Genomic DNA, 21,148 nt, shown 5'->3' with positions numbered 1-21,148 from the left:
CAGTCTTTGGAGAACTGCTTCAATCCAAATAAACTTTTCTGTCAGAGGTCTAGTGTCTCAGCACGTCGAGGGATCCAAGGCAGCTCCACAGACATTGCTTACACCAGCTAAGAACCTGTATTGTATTATGGCCAAAATAATCTGTTTTCACTGACTGAATGATCTGATCGATGGCTAAATGTACAATAAAAAGGTATTGTGTTCAAATCCAAATATTTCTCTATAGTTCTGGAAACCTAGATACAGTAGCACCATGTTTGTGTGGGAGAATACGAAAACTAAGACTGCTTATAAAATAAAAGTTGTGCTGTCGAGAGTACTTGCTTTGTCAAAGATGAGTGAAGTCAGAAGAAACAATAAAAACAGTGCATATTTCAAGAATGTTCATTTCAGGGGGGTAGTCTTCTCCAGTTTAATAACCAAAGACACCACAATACATATAAATAAACTGGGGACTGAGAGCTGTAGTTTTAACCTGGTAACGTTCCACAAGGCAAATACATCTTCTCAGAGCAGATATGTAAAAGCATTAGCCTCCATCATGCTGTCGTCCGTTAACAGGTCTACATGCAGGCCCAGAAAGACTATGTAGTACATGTATAAATATACATACCCGACTTGGGTACAGTCTCGATATGGCAGCACTGAAAATATGCTACAGAAGGATCTTCTGCTGCTGATAAGGACTATTCTAAAATATAAAAGAAAACAAAAGAAATCAAAGACTAAAATTTAAAAATCCCACCACAATAAGCAAAGCAACAGATGTTACCCTTGAGGAATTCATAATCATAAAACTTCCATCATGGATGACTTCTCCCTCCTCTTTTTTATCTCACAGGTAGGGTATCGTGCTACTGAGTGTTTACAGAAGTGCTGAAGCCTGTGCCATGCATTACAAGGTGAATGAGTAGTGCAGTCCCATCCCCCTTTCTAGGAAGACTATCTTGGACACATTACTTGGAATCCAGGATAGATGGTTTTCTAGTGAAAGGAGTCCTAGTGAAAGGAGTCCACCCAGACAGGCAAGGAGCCATTCTTGACAACTCACCACCATGGCTGAAACTAACCAGACAAATCCAGCAGCAACCCAGGTGATATACACACCAACAACCACCTGTGATACACACCACGACTCTGTGGCTGACTTGGGAGTCTGCATTTATCAGACAAGAATTTCCAGCTGCTGGTCATGACCTTTCTCTGCTAAACCAAAGGACTCCCTTCATTTTCAGCTTCCGGTTCCTGCAATAGACTGATTCATGGATGAAGTCCAAGTTTGCTATTATCATAAGCTTTCAGATCCTTTCACTGTTTTCCAGGTTCCTCCTTCAGTCTTCTCCAGTTTTTCCCCATTGCCCTTCTTGGTCTCTGGGCAGTATCACTGGCCTCAGCAGTTGCACAGATGACAAATAGAAACATCAGATCTTTCAGTCTTACCTTCAAGATCAGTGTCTAGCTCTGACGACCCACCAACCCCTGCACCCAGTAATCATATCATCCCCCTTGGTTATGATGTCGCATTGACACTCAGGCGTGACTGATCCACAGCTCCTCGCCCCTTCTCCTCCAGTGCCACGTCTGCCTCAGTCACTAACTGTCAGGGCTGAATCCCTCCTGTAAGCATGGTTTGCCTTCATTCCTTATAGGCAGGTAGCTCAAGATTTGGCTACATGAAAGCATACATTAACTGCCTGCACAGAGCTTATCTCAGAATCCAGGCCACTCTTACAGCAAACGCCTTGTATTCTTAACCAGTCTCCAAATCTCTGCATCATCTGCAAAGTCACTGTGTGGCATTAAATCAAATACCTTAGAGCACCCTATCTGTTTTACAGCCACACTATTACCTTTAGCCATCATGCTCTGACGTATCATTAAGCAACATCAAAACCACCATGAGGTCAAGACCCACTTTCCATAAAACTGCATGGACTGCCAACAGCTACATTATTATAGTCTGGGGAGATGCAGATTGGCAAGAAGCCAAGAGAAGCTTGATCAAGATGTAAGATATAAAATGCCAATAAATAACCGATTGTTTATAAATATACCCTCTTTCCTTCTTACCTGCAGAACACTGACAATTGTACAACATAACACTAAAAAGACCCTTCTTCCCTCTAACTGCCATCACCATGTCTTAGAGGAATTTGAGGGGATGCAATTTGTGCCATCTTCTAATCCTATTAATGTTAGAATTTACTGACATTTTACCTTTCTAAAATTCTGTACTTGTGGTCCAAATGCTAGGACCTACTGCTAGGTTGGTTGTCAGGGCTATTGCACTTCCTTGCTCTGCTCTCCAACATTGATTTTTCCGATGTTCTGTGCCACAGATCTGTATGTGAGGATTTCACCCAAATATTTCATCCTTTGTCCTACACTGGTCAAAGTTGGACAATGAACCCTAGCAAGCTATTTCGTTCTTTACTGTCTGAAAACCACCATATGCACCTACAAATCTCATACCAGTTACACTGTTATTAAAACACTATTTCCTTAAGGGACCAGCTTAGTCATGATTCTTGGAAAAGTTTAGACCCCCAAGAGAGCTGCTGCATGCAATGCTTGGAAAAATGCAGAATGATCATTTTCCTTCTCCTAGGTCATTCTGTTAGAGTAATCCTATTTTTCTCCTTAAAAGCATGTTTAAAAGCAAAGTGGTATTTACCCTTTAATAAAGGAGAGTTTCTAATAATAAACATGCATACAGCATTACGAAGTTCTCTTGCAGCAGATAAAGTATGACTTCATTTTTTGTTTTAATGCCATAACACCCCTTACCTATGGTAAATATCTCAGATCCTAAAAGATGATCTCATGGTGCAGCAGTAAGTTATAGAGCAGGGGGAGGGAATCATTTTTCACATTTAATAAAGGCAATCCACAAGCAAAAAAACCTGGCATGTGATTAATTTTGTGCTTGCCGCTACTTATGCTGAATGGTTGCTACTCACAACAGCTTGCTTGTTCACTGGAAGCCTTGTTTGCTGATGTTATGAAACTTAGCACAGATTTTGAGGCTGACATAAGAAAGCATCTCTGAATTCAGAAAACCACGGTATCCACTAAGCATATTTGCCCCACTCCCTCTGGTTGCTTCTGGAAATACAGCTCTTCCACCAACACCCTACACCTCCCTAAAAAAAAACCCCAGCTCTTAATACCTGAAGAAGAACAAACTGTCCTCCCATATCCACAAGCAGAGACAACAGTGGCACGTGACTACATAAACCTTACTGTGTGTATCAGAAGGAATCAGACCTGAAAGGAAATAAAAAGCACCAGCCCAGCCTCTAGTTTTTTTCAGGTTTCTTTCCCACGGGACCCAAGTATTGCCCGTCTTTCCGTAAATCGGGGGACCCCCTTTACATAAAGGTCTCCCAGGCAGAGCAGGAGAGGAGCCCACGGCCTCCACTGCCAGGATGCCACAAAACCTCATCTGCTGCAGGAGGGGGCTAGGGCAGAACAGCCTTAGGAGCTGGACTGGAAGAGAAGCAGGGAGGGCAGCGGTCAGAAGCCCATCACGGAGGAATAAAATGGCATTTTATTTAGAGGTCTGATGATATGCATGGAAAACAAAAAAATTCTGAGGGCCTGCAATGGTTTGCTGGGGCAGAAAAGTCCAGAAACTTGTCACAAAGTACGCTTTGGAGAAGGTGTGGCAGAAGCCGGTTGCTGTTCAGGAATATCGAATTATTGTTTATGGGAGTGTTGTGGTTTAACCCCAGCCAGTAACTAAGCACCACGCAGCTGCTGACTCACTCTCCTCAACCCAGGGGGATGGGGGAGAGAATCAGGAAAAAAAAGGTAAAACGTGTGGGTTGAGATAAGAACAGTTTAATAGAACAGAAAGGAAGAAACTAATAAGGATAATAATAACAATAATAAAATTACAATAATAATAAAAGGATGGGAATATGCAACACAAGCGATGCACAATGCAATTGCTCATCACTCACTGACTGATGCTGAAACTAGGACAGATGCCCAGTCAGTTCCTGAGCAGCAGCCTCTGTCCAGCTTTCCCCCCAGTTTATATACTGGGCATGACATCACATGGTATGGAATACCCCTTTGGCCAGTTTGGGTCAGCTGTCCTGGCTGTGTCCCCTCCCAACTTCTTGTGCCCCTCCAGCCTTTTCACTGGCTGGGCATGTGAAACTGAAAAATCCTTGACTTAGCATAAACGCTACTTAGCAACAACTGAAAACATCAGTGTGTTATCAACATTCTTCTCATACTGAACCCAAAACATGTACCAGCTACTAGAAGAAAAATTAACTCTATCCCAGCAGGACAGGGAGAAAAACATTTTCCTGGATTTCAACCCTTCAACAAAGGGCATCTACAAACCTGCGCAGCTCTGAATGAGCCACCTCCGACATCAGCAGTTTGAGTCAAAGTGGGTTTACGTGCCCTGATTGCCACTGGGCCACCTGGACATGTTTAAAATTTCTTCATGAAAAGGTTTTCACTGTCTAATTCTCACATTTCATCAAGAAGTTGTGCTAATTACTATGGTTCAGAGCAACCATTATTTTGCAAGAGAGCTCTGACAATGCGCAACTGTCTGAGACTGTAAAAGCTAATCTTCCAATTTCTTTAATGAGGTGTATGCTATGAAACTACAAAAACTTACTGAGCATAAGGCTCTCAACAGAATCAGTAATTCGCTTGACTTGAAGAAGAATAATCTCTCTTTTCTTTAGTGTCTCTCTAGGTTTGATCGTGTTGCACCAAAAGGCTGCCATCAGGCAATGTGATATACATCATATGTACTATACACATGCGGAATACTGAAGCCTGTTTTCTCATACCTGATTGATGGTGTTTGACTACCAGGGCTTTGCTGTCCTGCACGTAAAGGTGAACACACAAACCATGGATGCTGTCTGGGAAGCAGCCGTCATTTTGGAGTCTCCCACGTTCAAACTGGGGCTATTGGAAGGTGGCCAAGAGTAATTATGAACTGTGAGGATGCTGCAAATAGCCAACCTCTTAAGAGTGCATGTGTGTGCATTTCCACAATTAAAAGGGCAGCAAAAGAGACCTTTCATAGCCTATGGGTGGTGTTTGGCCTTGGCTTAGATCTGCATACTAACAAAAAAATTGAGAAAGCAATGTCATGGGGGTGGGAGAGGAGCACTGTTTTACTACTTTTGTATCTGCTATATAGGATGACTCCAGAAATGTTCTTGTCCCATTCTCACCATGAATTGTTTGTTTGGCTGGCTCAGGCTGCTGTTTCGGTGGCCCGTTTCTGCTAGATAGGAAATCTTCTGCTTCACAGTTTATGGAAGATACCACCAATAAACCTGTTGAGCAAAGTGGGTGAAACCACACATTGGTGGCTACCTGTGTGAATTTGTATGTTAGGGTTGACTTGTTTTTGTCTTGTAATGGGAGAATTTATTTTGTGCTGTTTTACAGGACTGCTTTGACAATACAGTCTAGGAAACCTAATTTTCCAGCTCCTTTAATAAGCCACGTCCTACAAATCCAAAGAAACCGGTTTAACCAGCGCACAGCACCATCAGCAGGAAGCTTTACAAGGACTAGCTGATAAGCTCCAGTCTGTGTATAGGTGGTTTTCCTCTGTGCTAAATAGCTGAACTCTTATTTTAACCACAGCCAGTCCTGCCTTGCCACTGGACTGCCGAAGGCTGGACCCAGAGCATTGTCGCTCAGTGTGTGGCATCCCCGGGGCTGAGAGGGGAAGAGCTCTCAGTGCCACAGGACAAGGACACGTCACTTTACAGGTTGAGAGCTGCAAATAAGGGCAGCTACCAGAGAAAGGAGCCCTGATACCAGAGCTATCACCCACACTGCAGCTTTCTTTGCTCTGACACTCACAGTCAAAAGCCAGTGAAACAATTACTGAAAGTGCTAGCTATTCTAAAGCCCAGCTATCGAATTCACCACTCAAAAATATATTCTGTATAGATGTTTTCAAAGTTGGGTTCCTCAAGCTAAGTGAAAGGCTGTCATGCTGCGACAGAAAGGTCAGGGGTTTCGGAGACAGCTCAGAGAGCCTGACTCCAGCTCGGCTCAGCACCTGTGTCCTGCACAACCATGCACGAGCTGCTGGGGATGAGGTCCGGAGCGTGGGAAGGAGCCCCAGGAGGGTTTTCTATCCATTGCAATATCTGTGCTCCTCCATGTCACAGGGAACCAGAGAGGACACCTGCTTTAGAGGTCTTAAGATACTCAGAAACTCTGTTATTTTAGGATGAACTCATAAAGCAGATCCACCTGACTTTCCTGAGGTCCTTTTCATCCAGAATGCCTATTAACTTCAGTGACTGCAACAGCATCTAGTACCCTCAGAAAACCAGGGTATGTGCTCAGATTACTTACGGCTAGATTTAGCTGGCCTTAGGGGCGACACAAAGTGTTGACTTTGCATTTTATTTTATCTATCGCTGTGGCTCTTTATCCATAGGACGAAAAACATTTCCAAAACTGTGTGTCTTATTCTTATTGTACCTGTATTCTAGATAAAGAGATTTTTTATTATGATTATGGAAATGTTCTGGAAAACTGTGTCTGCTGACAAAGATAAGAAGCCAGTTGAATAGCAGAAGCTTACTCACTGTTTTCTTAGCAAGAAAAATACTCAGTTATATTATCAGACATAATGACTGATCTATGAATTAAGATAAAATGCTGCACATACCCTACAAATACTTTTTTGCAAAAGATGGAGAAAAGAGTTTACAAATCAAATATTTATTCTTTTTTTCGCAGGTAATATTTCTATCAAGTTTATGCAGGTATTTTATACACATCTCAGAAATTACTCATTCTCTGTGGAATTTGCATAATACCTTATGAATAAGTATTTTTTGCTGTAAGAAATTCCCAGAGCATACATCTATTTCTGCACAAAACAGACTAAAATTAGAGGGCTGCTTTTCAGCATTTGATTCCACATGTATTTGTTGTAAAGACAATAATCAGCTGCTAGTCAGACAATAGTTAAGTCAACAGTTCTGCATGCATCTGTTTGCTACAAAAGCTGTTTCTAAAAAGCTGTCGTCTCTCAGAGCCAGCTTCTGCAATATTTATGTTGATTACTACCCTTCACTTCATTTAATTGTACATGTGAGAATAAATGCGAGGAAAATTTTGCTCGAGCCAAGTAACACCCACTAGAATTCAATTCATAAAACCTGCGGTTCAATGTAATGTCAGAATTTCTGTTGACGTGGTTCCATGTCTGATGGAAACCACAGGCTACGTGCACAAATTGGTCCACAGGAACATATGTGGTTCTCGCCCACGGCAGTTGTATGAGAACAGGTATGTTCAAAGGTCAGCTCTCAGTGGGATGGTTTAGTCTATATGCAACCTGTTCAGGTAGTCTATTTAAAACCTGAAAACTCAAGAATAAAGTCATGAGGCACATGAGGAAATTGTCTCGGGAAAAAAAACATGGAGAGGGCAGGTGTCTTCTTTATAAGCAGGTAGGAGCTAGTTTCACTTCTGAGCTGGGTGATACTGCAATAAAGAACCTATTTTGCTGGTGGGAACACAACAACAGGCACTGTGCCTTTGCAGTAAGGGAAGTCCCTGCCAACTGCTGCCGTATAGGTCCCACCAGTGCCTATGGCTGCAATCCGGGCTGCAGCTGCACCCCTCACACACCCACCAGGAGCCCCTCTGCCTGCATCTGCCCTGAAAACAGGGATCCCACTCCTCACCTTGCCACAAACACCCCCTGCTGTGCATTTACCAACCAGAAGAACACAATGGTGTGACTGGGATCTGTCATGTTTATAATTTATCTTGTAAGACTCAGGATAATCTTAATACCTTTCCCTGAAGCTGTTTTCTTGAGTCACTTGTCCGGTAAGCCTCCTGCCACAGGCAGCCCTGACAACCCAGCTAGCTTGATGCCTACCCTTACACCCGCTAATAGATCTTAGGATGTCATTCAGCCATTGCTAAACTTGCTCAGGCAGGTTCAGCCATGCGCCCCTCTCACACTTAGCACCCCGCACTACTGTTGAAGAAATGCAACCAGATTATGCCTAGTTTACTCCAACTGATTTTCACTTTACGCAAGTTATTTGTATTATGGAGACACAGGTCTTAAAAATCCATGGGCTAGCACTTCCATTAACTCATACTTCACCCGAGGAAGGAGTGTACGTTGCAGCTTGCACCTTCACAGACTACTTTAAAGGCCATTACTATGTTTGTAGTAAGTGGCAATGGCATGCTGCGCTCTTGCACGAGGATGCTGACCCTGCCCTTTCCCCTGCGCCCCATGGACTGCCTTTGCAGAAGCAGCATTTGAAAACACAGTACCTGCCGTTTCTGGTATCGTGTTGCCGCATGTTCTTGATAAAATGAACCTTCTTAAAGTTCTTTGGTCTGGGTGATCCTGAGAGTGTCCGACATCTGAAAAATAAATCAGTTGCGGGTGAGGGGTGGGAGAAAAAAAATAAAAGTACTCAGTTCCCAGCTGTACAGCCAAGAAATCTACACAAAGGCAGGAAGGAAAGACGAGACAAATGATTCAAGTCACCCTGTGTTAGGAATCAGCAAGAACAATAAAGACAATAAGTCTGGAAATGTGACAGCTCAAATAAAAAAAATTATTTAAAGTAATAAGAAAAGGCACCACCACGCCTCCCTTCATGCAAAAAAACCCAGATCATAAAAAAAACCTGAGCAAAATAAAACTTCCTGTAATCTGCTGTGACAGCTTAGCCCAAGCTTTCAGAAGAAAAAAGAAAATTAAACTAAAACAAAACCTGGTAAATATGCAATTTTCCCCCTCACACCAACACCCACACTTCTGTATCCTCCTTAGCTATTGATAAAAGAGCTATTGAGGAAAGTTCTTTCTTGTTTTAATTTTAGAAAGATTTAAAATCTCTCATTTGCAAGGATAATTCCTATTTGCTTTTAACTCTACATATCACTTTTCACATTCCTGACAGCATACAAAACAACTGAAAATAAAATAAATTACCTCAGGAAAAAAAAAAATCTTTCTTCAATACATGAATCCTTAAATCTATTTTACATCTGAACACACTTTTAAAATTGTGGTTAGAGAAAGAAATTGCCAGAGGGAGGAGAGATGAGACAAACAGCAATATCCGCCCCCCTCCAGCCTTGTTCTTTTTAATCAGCTGAAACCACAACGCGTGTGAAAGCTTTCTCTGTTTCATCTCAGCACTGTTTTGTTGCAAGGCATGGCACGACGCGCAGGCACTGGAGATAACTCCTGCGCTCACTGCATGGCCAGGGCTGCCAGACCGCAGCCACTGCATCCTCCGTGGGAGCTAAGGGACAAGCATCCTCTGCCGGCACACGGAACCAGCACAGTCCCTCTGTGCTGAGGCTCCCTAACCTATTTTTCCCATCGTCTCCTATGCATAGGCAGAGTTCAGCAGCTTCCCAACCCCAAGAGGTCCTTTTGTTGGACTGAAACCACAGACCACCGGTCCCAAGACACCAGGGACTGCCAGTCCCCATTGCTGTACCCAAACACCATCACACTGCATGGGTAGACCCCAAGAGGGGGACCTCATCACTTTGCCATTTCTGCCTTCCTCCTGTTACTAAAATCGCTGAGATTCCCTCACCCTCTGGTTGCAATTAGCCTTGTTAGCGTCTTCATGGGAAAATACCACCAAGAGAGAGGTTCTACCACTAATTCTGCAAATTAGCAAGTAAAAATACAGCCTCACAAACCATACTCTGTTTATATCTTTTGCCAATTATATGTGTTTGAATTATTTACGAGAACGCTTCATAAAATGTTGGTAAGTGTTCAACAGTAAGCTTGGTAAAAATAATCAAGCCTTGGTAATAGGCCAGTTGGTACAGCCTCTGCTATTAAGTCTTTGCTTCGAGGTGGGGAGAGACAGCCCATCTGCATGTGGATAAACAATGCTATAGGCTAAACATCAATATAAACCAGATGAATTACAGGTGCCAAGGTAAAGAGACATTCAAAATTAAGCTCCTGCCTTGCCAAACAGCTGACCTGGAAGCATACCACACTCTGGTCAGATTACTGATCAGCCTGTTTCTGAACTGTTAAGCAGTTGCTCCATTTTCCATCACCCCAGAGGACTGACCAGTGACTAATTACTGCGGTCCCCAGAGAAGCTGTGGCCTCTTGGATGCAGAAATAAAACCACACTGAAGCTGTTGATATAACAAGGATGGGGACATATTTATTAGTGAGGTAGCAGTCACAAACCTACCAGCCAACACAGAAAGACAGTAACACTGGTTACCAAAATAAGATTGTGTGTGCTCAGAGAACAAATGATAGAAATCCATAAAAAATAAGAATACTAAAAATACTAGCCTTCAAAAGCTTACTTTATTAAACCAGCTGTATTTACTTTTTAAAGGTACTATGTTAGAGGCTAGTCATTCCTGTTAGTGACAACTAAACCTCTCTATTAATCAAATCTGGCTTTTTATTTCCTGACATTTTATTTAAATACTGACTTTTTATTTAATAACCTAAAGCCAGGGAACATGTAATTCATGTCACCTACCACCTTGCAGGGTGTGTGAGGTTTCACTTTACCCACCGTGAAGAACATCTTAACGTGAACACCCAGTTACTTTTCAACACATGCAGGGACAGCAAGTCTGTCCATGCATGTGCCTTACAGACAAGTAACCAGAGAGAGAGAGTAAATAAAATGACCTCCGCAGTGGGGCATTTTCCTCGATGTCCTCCAGAGTCTCCAGAGAAGATCGCTGGGATATCAGCCGACGTCTGCAGAGAAAACAGAACACAAAAGATCACCGTGGGTTAGAGGGCATAAGAAAGTCCTCAGAGCTGTTATTTCGTAAAGCTCACAAACTACAGTTCACTAGCTGAACTGTACCTTTGGATTTTAATAAATTTTGTTCTCTTCTGCTTACCTTGCTAAATCAATTTGATCCCAACCAGAAGCAAACTTACTCCATACAAGCTTCTATAGCAAAACAGAAGCTGAAACTTCCCAACAGCTCCTCCTCAGTTTGTGCTTTCAGGTTTTCCTTCCTTCAAGGGTTTAACACCCACCTAACACCAGTCCCACATTTGCTGTGTTATAGCTTGCAATGCTACAAGTACTGCTTTTTGATAAAATAATGCAGGCATAGATCCACAAGAGACTGCCTGTCATTCACACTGCCACCAGGGACACTTCTCTTTGCTCCTTGCCCTTTCTACCAAATAAATGCCACTTGTTTCTCAGTGATGTCCATCTCATCACTCCTGAGAGGACTGACTGAAGAGAGATGAAAGATGATGGAGCTGGCAGCACTGGGCACAAAACTGCAGTTTGAAAGGGAGCTCTGACCATCCCTGTGAGCAGCACAGATGAGTTTAGTCCTGTTTTAAACCAGTTTTCTACAGCTGAGTCATATCCCTCATTCACCTTCAGTGAAATGAAGTAAGGAAATCTTAGCATTTCCAGTTTTCTGACTGTTCTAGTGGGCAGGGAAGATGCCCCAGTACAGGCTTGGTTTTAGCAGCAATTGCTGCTGCACAGCCTCCAAACACCCTGACGGCAGCCCAAAATGAGGAGCTGCATCCAGGCCTCCAAAACCCACCGTAAATACAAAAAATAAATGCATAAGATACAGCCCACCCACAGGCACATAATGAAAAATTAAGCTAGTAATCATCAAAACGACCCTGTTGCAGCAACAGCCAGCGAAGCGAAGGTGCCATGTCGTGCCATAGCACCTAGCTAGCACAAGGAATGTCAGCACCCATTGCTCCTAGGGGCCATTGCTGAGGTGTACAGTACCTTGCCAGTGATTTTATGAGAATGAACTTAAATGACAAAAGTCCTCATAGACTACCACTATTTTTTCCCCAGTTACCTTAATACCCTTTCCACCGAGCTGTCTTACTTCCTTACTCCGCAAGTAAAGAGTTTCCAGAATCTCAATGTCTTATGAGCATCACCGTGCTTGGAAGGGTGCTCATTAATTTATTCCTGGGCTGTATGTTCACAATAAATTGTTTTCTCTGATGCCAGTGTAAGCAGTTTCTAATCCTTCTTGCAATTTGCTAGCCCCTCCAGTTGTGCTGCTACAACTGTTCCTGCAGCCGTGCTGCAAATCTGATTACCGAAATGTTTTTCAGTTCAAAATAACCCTGAGGTTCAGTGATTCAGTTTACTACTAGTTCAAACACCAGATTTCTATCACTAACACCCAAACAACACATTTCAGGACAGTTTGAATATGTATGTGACTTTCTGTGTACTTAGAAAATCATAAAAAAAACCCTCAAACAATTTATAGAGCAACTAAGTGTGAGGTGTAATCCTCTTAGGAAAATATGCAAACCTAAATCCCCTCAGGCTTTGTCTAAACTATAAATTTAGAAGATCTGGTGCAAGACAGAATACACCTTCAAAATGCTAAGAAAAAACAAAGTCTGCATTTCAGGGTGTGCTGAACTTGCTGCTACACTCAAGGAAGAAGAGATCAAACATCTGTCTCCTGTGCCCACAGGTGCTCCCTCAGCTCCATCCAGTCAGAGGACACAGAGATGCTCTTATAGGGAGAAAATCAGATCAGGAGGAGCTCTGCCTCCATTTTCAGTTACATTGGTCCATAAACAAAAGTTGGAAGTTTCAACTACCAGGACCACTGATGTGGCAGATGATAGCTCCTGCTTTTTAATACCTCTTTATACATCATTAGCTTACCAACACACTTAAATGATGGTACCCTCCCATCTTGTGGTGTTACAACACCAAAAGCATAGTTTGCGTATTGTTAGTCAAGGAGAGATAAACAAGAGTACAACCTTGCCAGCTTCTGCGTATTAAATTTGTCAAACTAGTCACACAGTGTTTCCCCTAGATGCCTGTTAGATGCCTTAAGGTGCTTGTACAACACCAGATGCATATTCCAGCCACCACTGCAACCCTCCTCCAAGTCTCTCCTCGCCCAAAGTTACGCACCATCCTCAACTTCACTGCCAACGGCTTGGCAGAGATGGGTTTGAAGATTCTACATTTGCATCTGTTATTAAGGCAAATGCATTGGTTGGCAGAAATACAGGCGACTGCATTTCATCAGCTCCAGGGCAGCTTTAAACGCTGGTCATCCAGTTGTCTGCTGACTGTTCAGATTCCTCTGGCTTCCCTTGCTGGTCACAACTTTGTAAACCCAGCACCAGGGATGCTGCCTTCTGGTTTTTGCTTGCTAACCTTGAGTGCTACACAGGTAGGATGAGAATTGCTGCTACCCCTCTTGGCACAAAAGAGCTCGCACTGATTTTCACCGATAGTGGTTTTGCAGTATTTTGGGGACCTAACATGGTAAGTGAGTCTGTACAAAGAAGGGGGGGAAGCTCTCTGCTCACCCAAGCTTGGGAGAGGAGCACTGATACCTGAGCTCCCTCTCAACTAGTGTGAACATAAGCACCACTCTGGATAAATTCATCCAGGAAGGAAGGAAGGAAGCAAGCAGATAAACGCCCCCCAAAATAACCAGCAATGAAGAAGCATGAGTCACACAGAAGCCTGCAGTGATATAAAAGGGGGCTGCCGCAGCCTAATCCACTCCCTATACTGGCATCGGTAGCAGTGAGAGCGAGGCTATCCAGTCCAGCACCCAACCCAGCTGAAAACTACCACATCTTTCACCTCTCCCCAAAATCATTAGTTTTAATTGGTTCAGTTCCCTCCCTGCACAATCACAGGAGCACCAGTGAGGCAGATTTGCAGCAACTGTGCTGAAATCCGTTCATACTGCCCAGGAATTGCACCCTCTTTTCACTGAAGAAGCTCAGCTGCAATGAAGTATGTGCAATTATTCCACTTTATCTTAAATCTTTATTTCGAGGCCTAATTAAGATGACCTAAATACCAATATTTTATAAGCTTTCCACAGCTGGATATTATACCAGAAATGCCAGTTAATGAACCTACCTGCTGTGAATCAAGTCACATCCTGTGCCACACACATAGGAAAAAAAACAATTTCAGAAAAGCAAAGCTTTTGAAAGGGTGTTCCAGGGAATACAAGCAAACCCAGTTTTTCATTGTCTTCATTAAAAATTAATTGCCTCAACTGGTGTTTAATATTTAAATTAATTTATAATCTTTCTTTCTTCAGGCAAGCAGTCAGGGCTTGTCTATACAACTTCTAAAAGGGTTATTTCTCAAAAATTGATTAACATGCTATAGCAGCTGGTATATGTAGACACTTGCACTGAAATAACCCAAACTGTTTTATATCACACATCACCATCATTCTGATATACAGCAGTGTTGATACCTATTTTATAACAAAAAAAGTCCTATTTCAATAATAATTAGGGGAAAAGCCTTCTATTGTTAAGGAAGGGTATCTATACGCAGACCAAAACAAAATAGCACTATGTGAGTCATACAGGATTCAGGCTTTGGGATAAGTCTTCAGGCAGATGCATTTTTGATATAAAATGCTTCAAAACTTGCACAAAGTAAATGTCAGACAGCTAACACACACTACAATACAATTGCCCTTAATAACAAAATTAAAGATGTTTCAGTAAAAACGTTAATTTCTCCTAGTTCATGGAAAGCCTTAAAAAAATTCCTCCTAGTTTAACTACCACATCCTAGCTATACCAAACTCACCCCTCTCTCTCCGCACCCTCATGCACACAGAAGAAAGCAGTTTAGCTCTGGAAAGATGACAACCTCCTAGTTCTAACCATCAGCCCCTGCAGGACATTGTCAGTCACAGATTCATGCAACTTACAGGGTTTTTTGTTTTAAAATCATGTAATACCACTTTCCCTTAAACACCTATCTAAAATATTTTTTCCTGTTTCCTCCCTGTTCCCTGTGCAATTGTTGCATAAGCCCAGAAATAACCAATACCCTACAATCAAACTCCAAGCCCAGTCCAAAGATACTAAAGATACATTTGATGCTCTGGTATTTTAAACGGCTGTTTTCTAAGATAGACATGACCCTGTTTGCATACTGGATTTATCTTTGACCAGCTGTCTGAATCTCGGTAGGAAGTTTCTTAAAACCTAAAATGTTGTGTCCATTTCCCCTCTCTAAAGTCAGATTAATATGTGGCTCAGTTGCAAAAATGGAATAAAATACAAGGACAAATAAAATAAAGCAGGTCTGTGACCAAAACAGCAAACAGCCAGTGAGTAAACTGCAAAAAGATTCACCATAACCAACCCATCGATCAGTGGAAAATTATCTTCACTGCCAATTGCTGCAAAATACTCAGCTCAATTATGTTAAACATACAAAATCTTAAGCTCCCTAGACAAGAGATGATAAAAAAATGGAGCTGCAATCAGAACACTGGATAAATTCATGCAGGAAGGAAGGAAGCCGATGATAATCCAAGAGATAAGGAAAAATAAATCCATGTGTAATGACTTTCTAGCACAGCTACAAAACCAGGAAGAAAAAGCTGCATTTTAAATACGCCTAATTTTTGTGAAAGTTGTGGGTGTAGATCCCCCCTCCTTCTGTTAAGATTACAAACCTACAATGGCTGAAGCCAGTAGTGTGGGTGCTGCTGGCTCCCAGAACAAAAGCATCCCTCAGGACAAGCTTCTCCACTTTGCCCGGGACAACTGAATCCCTTCAGAGATGCAGTGATGACGGGACACATGAGTGCTAATTATCCGAACATCTGCCGACTGCGTTAGCATTGATGGGAGAACTTGGGAGGGCAAAGACATTTCAGCAGCTGAAGACTGTCGGTAGTTCACACGCCCAGTGGGTCACCCCCTCCCTTCAGGTGGCCAGGGAAAATGAACATGCACAAACAAGAGCCACGGGGCAGAAACATCAGGGCTATTACCTTCTGGTCACAACCGCGTTCCTAATATTGTGGCTTGGGAGAATCACAAAAGCAAAAGCACAAGACTGCTTGGCACTTGGAAAATGCTGAATTCCTTATTTTCACTGTGCCTTCATCACAAAAGATATGTCCTACGTGCAGGATGATGACCCTAGATATGTTCACAAAGGGAGTGGAAAGAAAGTCATTATAAAACTTGCAGCAATGGGGAATGAGATCAGGATACCCATAAGGATACCTCAGGGCCTGCCTAGAGGTGTAAGTGGAGGGTTTCCCTCTGCCATCCCTCCACCCTTCTGAAAGGTGCCAGCTCTGGACTCAAAAGAGGAGCTCTTGCCCAAAAGCCAACCTACTATTGCCCAAAAGCCAACCTAGCCCTTTGCAAACACTCCCTGGGGAGTTAACAAAACACGCTCTGGACGTGCAGCTCCCATAAGTCAAACCAGGCAGAGCATCACCTTGATCCAACCTCTATGGGAACAGCAACCCTAGGGCTGTTTTTTCATTGTGCTTCATAATGTTCCCTCCAGCACTGAAATGGCCTGACCAATAAAAAGGAAAACAAGGAGAGTATTCAATGAGATCTAAGATCAGCCTTCTAGGTGCTAGAATGGGGGAAAGAAAAAACCAACAAAACTACAAGTAAATACATATTACATATTACAAGTAAATGTATACAGATATAAACACAGTTCTGGCCTATAGTCCACAACCAACCCCTGCTGCTCAGTGTTTTAGTTCCTTCAGCACATGCTGGCCACAAACCTATCTTCCAAGCAGCTCTGAGTTTTGAATAAGGTACATTTAACCATTTTCCTCCCTAACTCCTTTGGAGTTAGGATCCGAGTACGAACAGAATCGTGGCTGCCGTCTCTCTCCTGGGCCAGGGGAGCAGGTCGTCAGCAGAGAGCTGCCAGGCGCCGGCAATGCCCTGTCCCCGGCAGCCCCAGCCCCTTCGTCACCCTGGGGAAACCCAAAAGCCACTTCTCTCCGACTCCTTCGCAGCCTGCTGGCTGAACGCCTCTGCCCAAACTCCCAGGCTAGGCTGCTGTCAGTTAATACGCTCTTCTGAAATATTATACAAGACATCAGCTGCGTATGAATCCCCATTCAATTCCTGACCCCTGACTCCATGACCCAGCATGAACCCGGATGAAAGACCGGCTAATGAGTCACCTCTTGCCCTCCCTCTGAAGTTTTTACTGGGATTCCTATGTCCCAGCTCATTTTCTTCCTATCTTTTGCCAATATCACAGGAAGACAAACACAGGAAAAACAAACCCTGAGACTATTAAAAATTATTAAGGGAAACAGAGTTACCAGGAGCTACCCAAACAGATATAAAGCAGTATTTAATTGTGTGCTATCATAATTACGCAGCAGAGCCATTCTCTGCAAAGGACATCAAACTCCATTTAGGACTTCCAAGCTGTGAAGCATATTGGCAAGGCTGCCCGCAACGGGAGTTAAAAGCATCTGGTGCATGCTGGAAATGGGTTATTTTGTTAATTCAGCAGCCTAACCCAAACATACAGAGAATATACCAAGAGACCTCCATTGAGCTGTCACCTCTGTGCAGGCAGGATGCAAACATGGTTTAAGACCACTGCCTTCTGCAGTGGGCTGTGAAGGAAAAAGTCTCTGACGCAGAAATCCTGAGCTAGCAGGACCCCCAACAACCTGCTCTTCTTGGGATACGTACTGCAAGGAGAGAGACCTTCAAACCTTAGGCTAGTGATAATTAGGAGAATAATGCCATGCCAAATGCCTCCTCAGTCTCCATCAACCTTTCGGGGGTAAGGAACACGGGTAGAAAACAAGGGGATGAGGCTATAGCATGAACATGCCTCCATGCCAGACTCCTCCCAAACCGATGTCCCCCCTGCACTGAGTAACCTACCTATATTGCCATCCAACTCGTTCTCCAAGACTTACCCTCCCACAATACCCAAGGCAGAAGCTTCGAAATACACAGCACTCAAACGGCTGCCTGCTGGCCTGCCTGCACGTAACATCTCAGCGTAAAAAATACCTACCTTGCCATCCCAAAGGTAGGATTTTTTTTTGTGTACAAATCATACTCATGTCAAATACAGAGTACAAAAAGAAAAGAAGTAAGAATGAAGGAAATCAACATGACAATGCTGAAGTATCCCACTGACCTTTCATAGCGTGGCAATGCAACATAATGCTCTGTTCACAAATTATTATGTAGCTTTACAGACGTGATCCTTCAAATGGCCCACAAAATTCTAGCATGGCTCCATCCCAATGTCCCAGAGGGATCATCTGGGTCTGGTTATATCAAATATAGAATCAGAAGTACCAGCACTGCGAAGAGACAGGGGACTTACACTAGAATTACTGAGAAGCAAGCTGTTCACTGACAAAGCATTTGTATAGCGTGAATGTGTATACACACGTGTGCTGAAAAACAGAAGGTATGGTAGAACTGGGTTTTGGCAGTTTTTTAGCATCTTGCACAATTCAACTTGATATATTAATGATTAGTCTTGCTAGAAGACATGTTTCTGGGAGAAGATGCATTCAAAATTAGGCACTGATATGAAATCTCTAGTGAAGGAAAAAGACAGGGTTGAGTCTAGGGAGAATGGAAGAGCAATCACCACATGTTGTTGATTCTGGGGGCCCTTTCATTTTCACCTTCCCCAGATGGATTCCCAATTCACCAAAGACGGATCTTGTTTGAAACCTACTATCTTCCTTCTGCAGGCAGCTGCCTCTGCACCCAGTCCTCCTACTGTTGGCTCTACCCAAGCCATAGTGAGGAGCTACAGATGCAATTCAGTAAGATTCATTTAAAGACAGCAGAGCTCTCACAGATCCTGAAGCACCTAAAATCTACATCCTCTATTATCTGTAACCAATGATTTACAGATTCACTGTCTTCACTTTACTGACTCTGCAGCAACGTGATAGCTTTCAGAATGTTTCTGTGCAGTGATTTATTCTGAGTATGCCCAAACACTGCCACAGCTATATTTTTCAGAACAGCCATTACCTCATAACCTAACACATATTATCATGGTAAGACATGAATGGGCACCAGCTTAATTAAAGACACTCAAAACTAGCAAAGGAGCAAGCAACAAGATTAATCATCTGTCCCTATGAAAACAAGGATTCTTGCCAAAGCAGATACAACAGCACTGTAAAGAACATATAAATTCTCCAGCTTTATGTCCTTTTTCTACAGTAAAACCCACACACCATAATAGCCTTTGTCCGACCAACATTAAACTAACAGATTCTTCATGTGTCATTTCTGCATGACAAACTCTATACATTGTAAAATGATGAATATTTAGGTCTGTCCACAAGCAACATTGCTCCTTAAAAGTCACATCCTAAGGATTCCTATTCCTAACAAAAGAAATGAAGAAACAACACTTAAACCGAGGACGCTACTTGAGTAAGCCACACTGCAAGAACAGTTTTTAAAGTATTAAATCCCATAATGTTGTATTTCAGAGCAGGCAAGGTTCTGGAATTAACTAAGAAACTTGCAAGTCCAGGCTATGTGCAGTAGATATTGTAACACATAGAAACACATCTATGCACTACTAAGTCATCTGAAAAAAAAAAAAGATTTTCATTCTAGCCTGTATACATAACTATGCAATTAAAACCTCTGCCTTTTCCTGTTTGTTTTCCTTTATTTCATTTGCAGTATTTCTTAGGTTACCTGCAGCCCAACCTCATATCCCTGTCTTGCCTCCAGATGCACATGTGCTATCTGCGAAAACATATTCTGCAATCACACATCTTAACATTAGACTTAGAAGAGATCTGAGCAGGCACTTAATAAATCTCATTGCTAAAAAAATGTATCCTAGACACTGTAATTGCCTGGATAAAGTTCTTTTGACGGAAAAAAGAAAGTCCCCTGTGTGAGCAGGACATAAAGACCAAAACAAACAAGTGAAAGCTAGCATGAGGCATTTCATGCATGAGATATGAATGCTGGCACAGGTGGTGGCAATCAGAGTGTTTACTGGTGCATAGTTTGGATTTAGTTCTGGGCACATTTGCCACAAACTCCCTCTGGATCAGGCACTTTTCCCACCATCCTGTTACATACCCAGGAGTCAATGCCCTCCTTTCCCTGGCCATGCATTGCTAAAGTCCAAGCCAATTCATATGGTTCTGAGAAGTCAAATACTGGATAGCTTAGATATCCAATACGAGGTATACTTTTGGATATGTGATACCTGTGATAACGCAAGACAGTCCAGTGCCATAATTTTAAACATTATTACATCCACAGGGATTAATGCCTTCTTGCCTGTTAGTTCACGCACAGTCAGTTTTAATGCCAAAGACATCCGAGTACAAAAAGATGTATTTACTTAAAATATTGCATTTGCTTATGCTTTACTTAAAAAACACATTTGCAATAACAGAGAGACGTTTCAAAAACAGTACAACAAGATCCATTATTAGGGTAAAGGAAGGTCCTTACTGTCCAGCAAAACTGCTTTAACATGCCTGCAAGCTGGTGGGCCTGAGGCTCGCAAGAGAGAGCTTCGGTTCTTCCCTGCTCTTCTTGCTAGGGACAGATCCTGGAGCCAACCAGCATGATTGCTCTTGGAAAAGCAAGCTACCTCCTCTTTCCCTTCCTCCCGGCCACTGTGCCTGGGCACGGCATCTTCCTGTTACTGGGCACTGGGTTGATAGGTGGTAGCAGAGGATTAGATCATTTTCTTCTCTCTCTGTTGAGGTCCCTTGCTCAGCATGGCATACCGTAATTGGCACACTCCCAGCCTCAGGCGGCTCTCTCCTGGTACAGATCTCTATTAAAAATTTAAATGTTTTCAGAAACGAGTTTACTCCATTCAGAACACTAAGTTCATATAATCCACAGGGTGGAAGACTAGCTATGAACCAAACATGATGGTACGGCTTATCACAGGTACACATACACAGACTAATCATGGTTTAGAGGGTGACAATTAAGAAATCAGATCTCTGTGAGGAACCTTCACTTCTCCCTACTCCCAGTAAGCAAGTATTATGGGGATCCTCATAATACTGGTAACACTTGGTTGTGTAGCTGTATCATTTGCTCACTGTTAAGGTATGGTGGCACAGTAGTGTCCAATATTTAGAGAAGCTTGCCAAGAAGCCTCCCTGCCTGTTTTCACAACAGAGAGCATCCAGCAGTCACCCTAATGAACTTTTCATTGACTTGGCAAATGCACCCTACATCTGCAGGCTGGGGAACTGCCTTTCCCGGGATCAATACTTCCCCCCCGGAGCATACACCGCAATCGGCAGAGGCCGGAGGCTCAGAAAGCATCTC

At 42.8% G+C, this 21,148-nt stretch overlaps 1 protein-coding gene across 2 annotated transcripts in view; it reads right to left on the bottom strand.

Annotated features, from left to right (window-relative positions):
* Nucleotides 1–21,148, bottom strand: part of CABLES1 (Cdk5 and Abl enzyme substrate 1) — a 76,299-nt gene that overhangs the window by 28,261 nt on the left and 26,890 nt on the right. Inside the window, exons 2-4 of one of the 2 annotated variants that reach the window (XM_069779151.1) lie at nucleotides 10,694–10,765; nucleotides 8,320–8,412; nucleotides 614–691 (exon numbers count right to left, since the gene is read on the bottom strand). In XM_069779151.1, coding sequence (XP_069635252.1) covers nucleotides 614–691; nucleotides 8,320–8,412; nucleotides 10,694–10,765 — 243 coding nt within the window. The remainder of the gene's footprint in view (nucleotides 1–613; nucleotides 692–8,319; nucleotides 8,413–10,693; nucleotides 10,766–21,148) is intronic. The other variant, XM_069779152.1, reaches the window with a different exon arrangement.

This window comes from Haliaeetus albicilla, chromosome 3 (assembly GCF_947461875.1).
Source record: "Haliaeetus albicilla chromosome 3, bHalAlb1.1, whole genome shotgun sequence".
NCBI classification, from domain to species: Eukaryota; Metazoa; Chordata; class Aves; order Accipitriformes; family Accipitridae; genus Haliaeetus; species Haliaeetus albicilla.
This window is presented reverse-complemented; position numbering and strand designations above follow the sequence as displayed.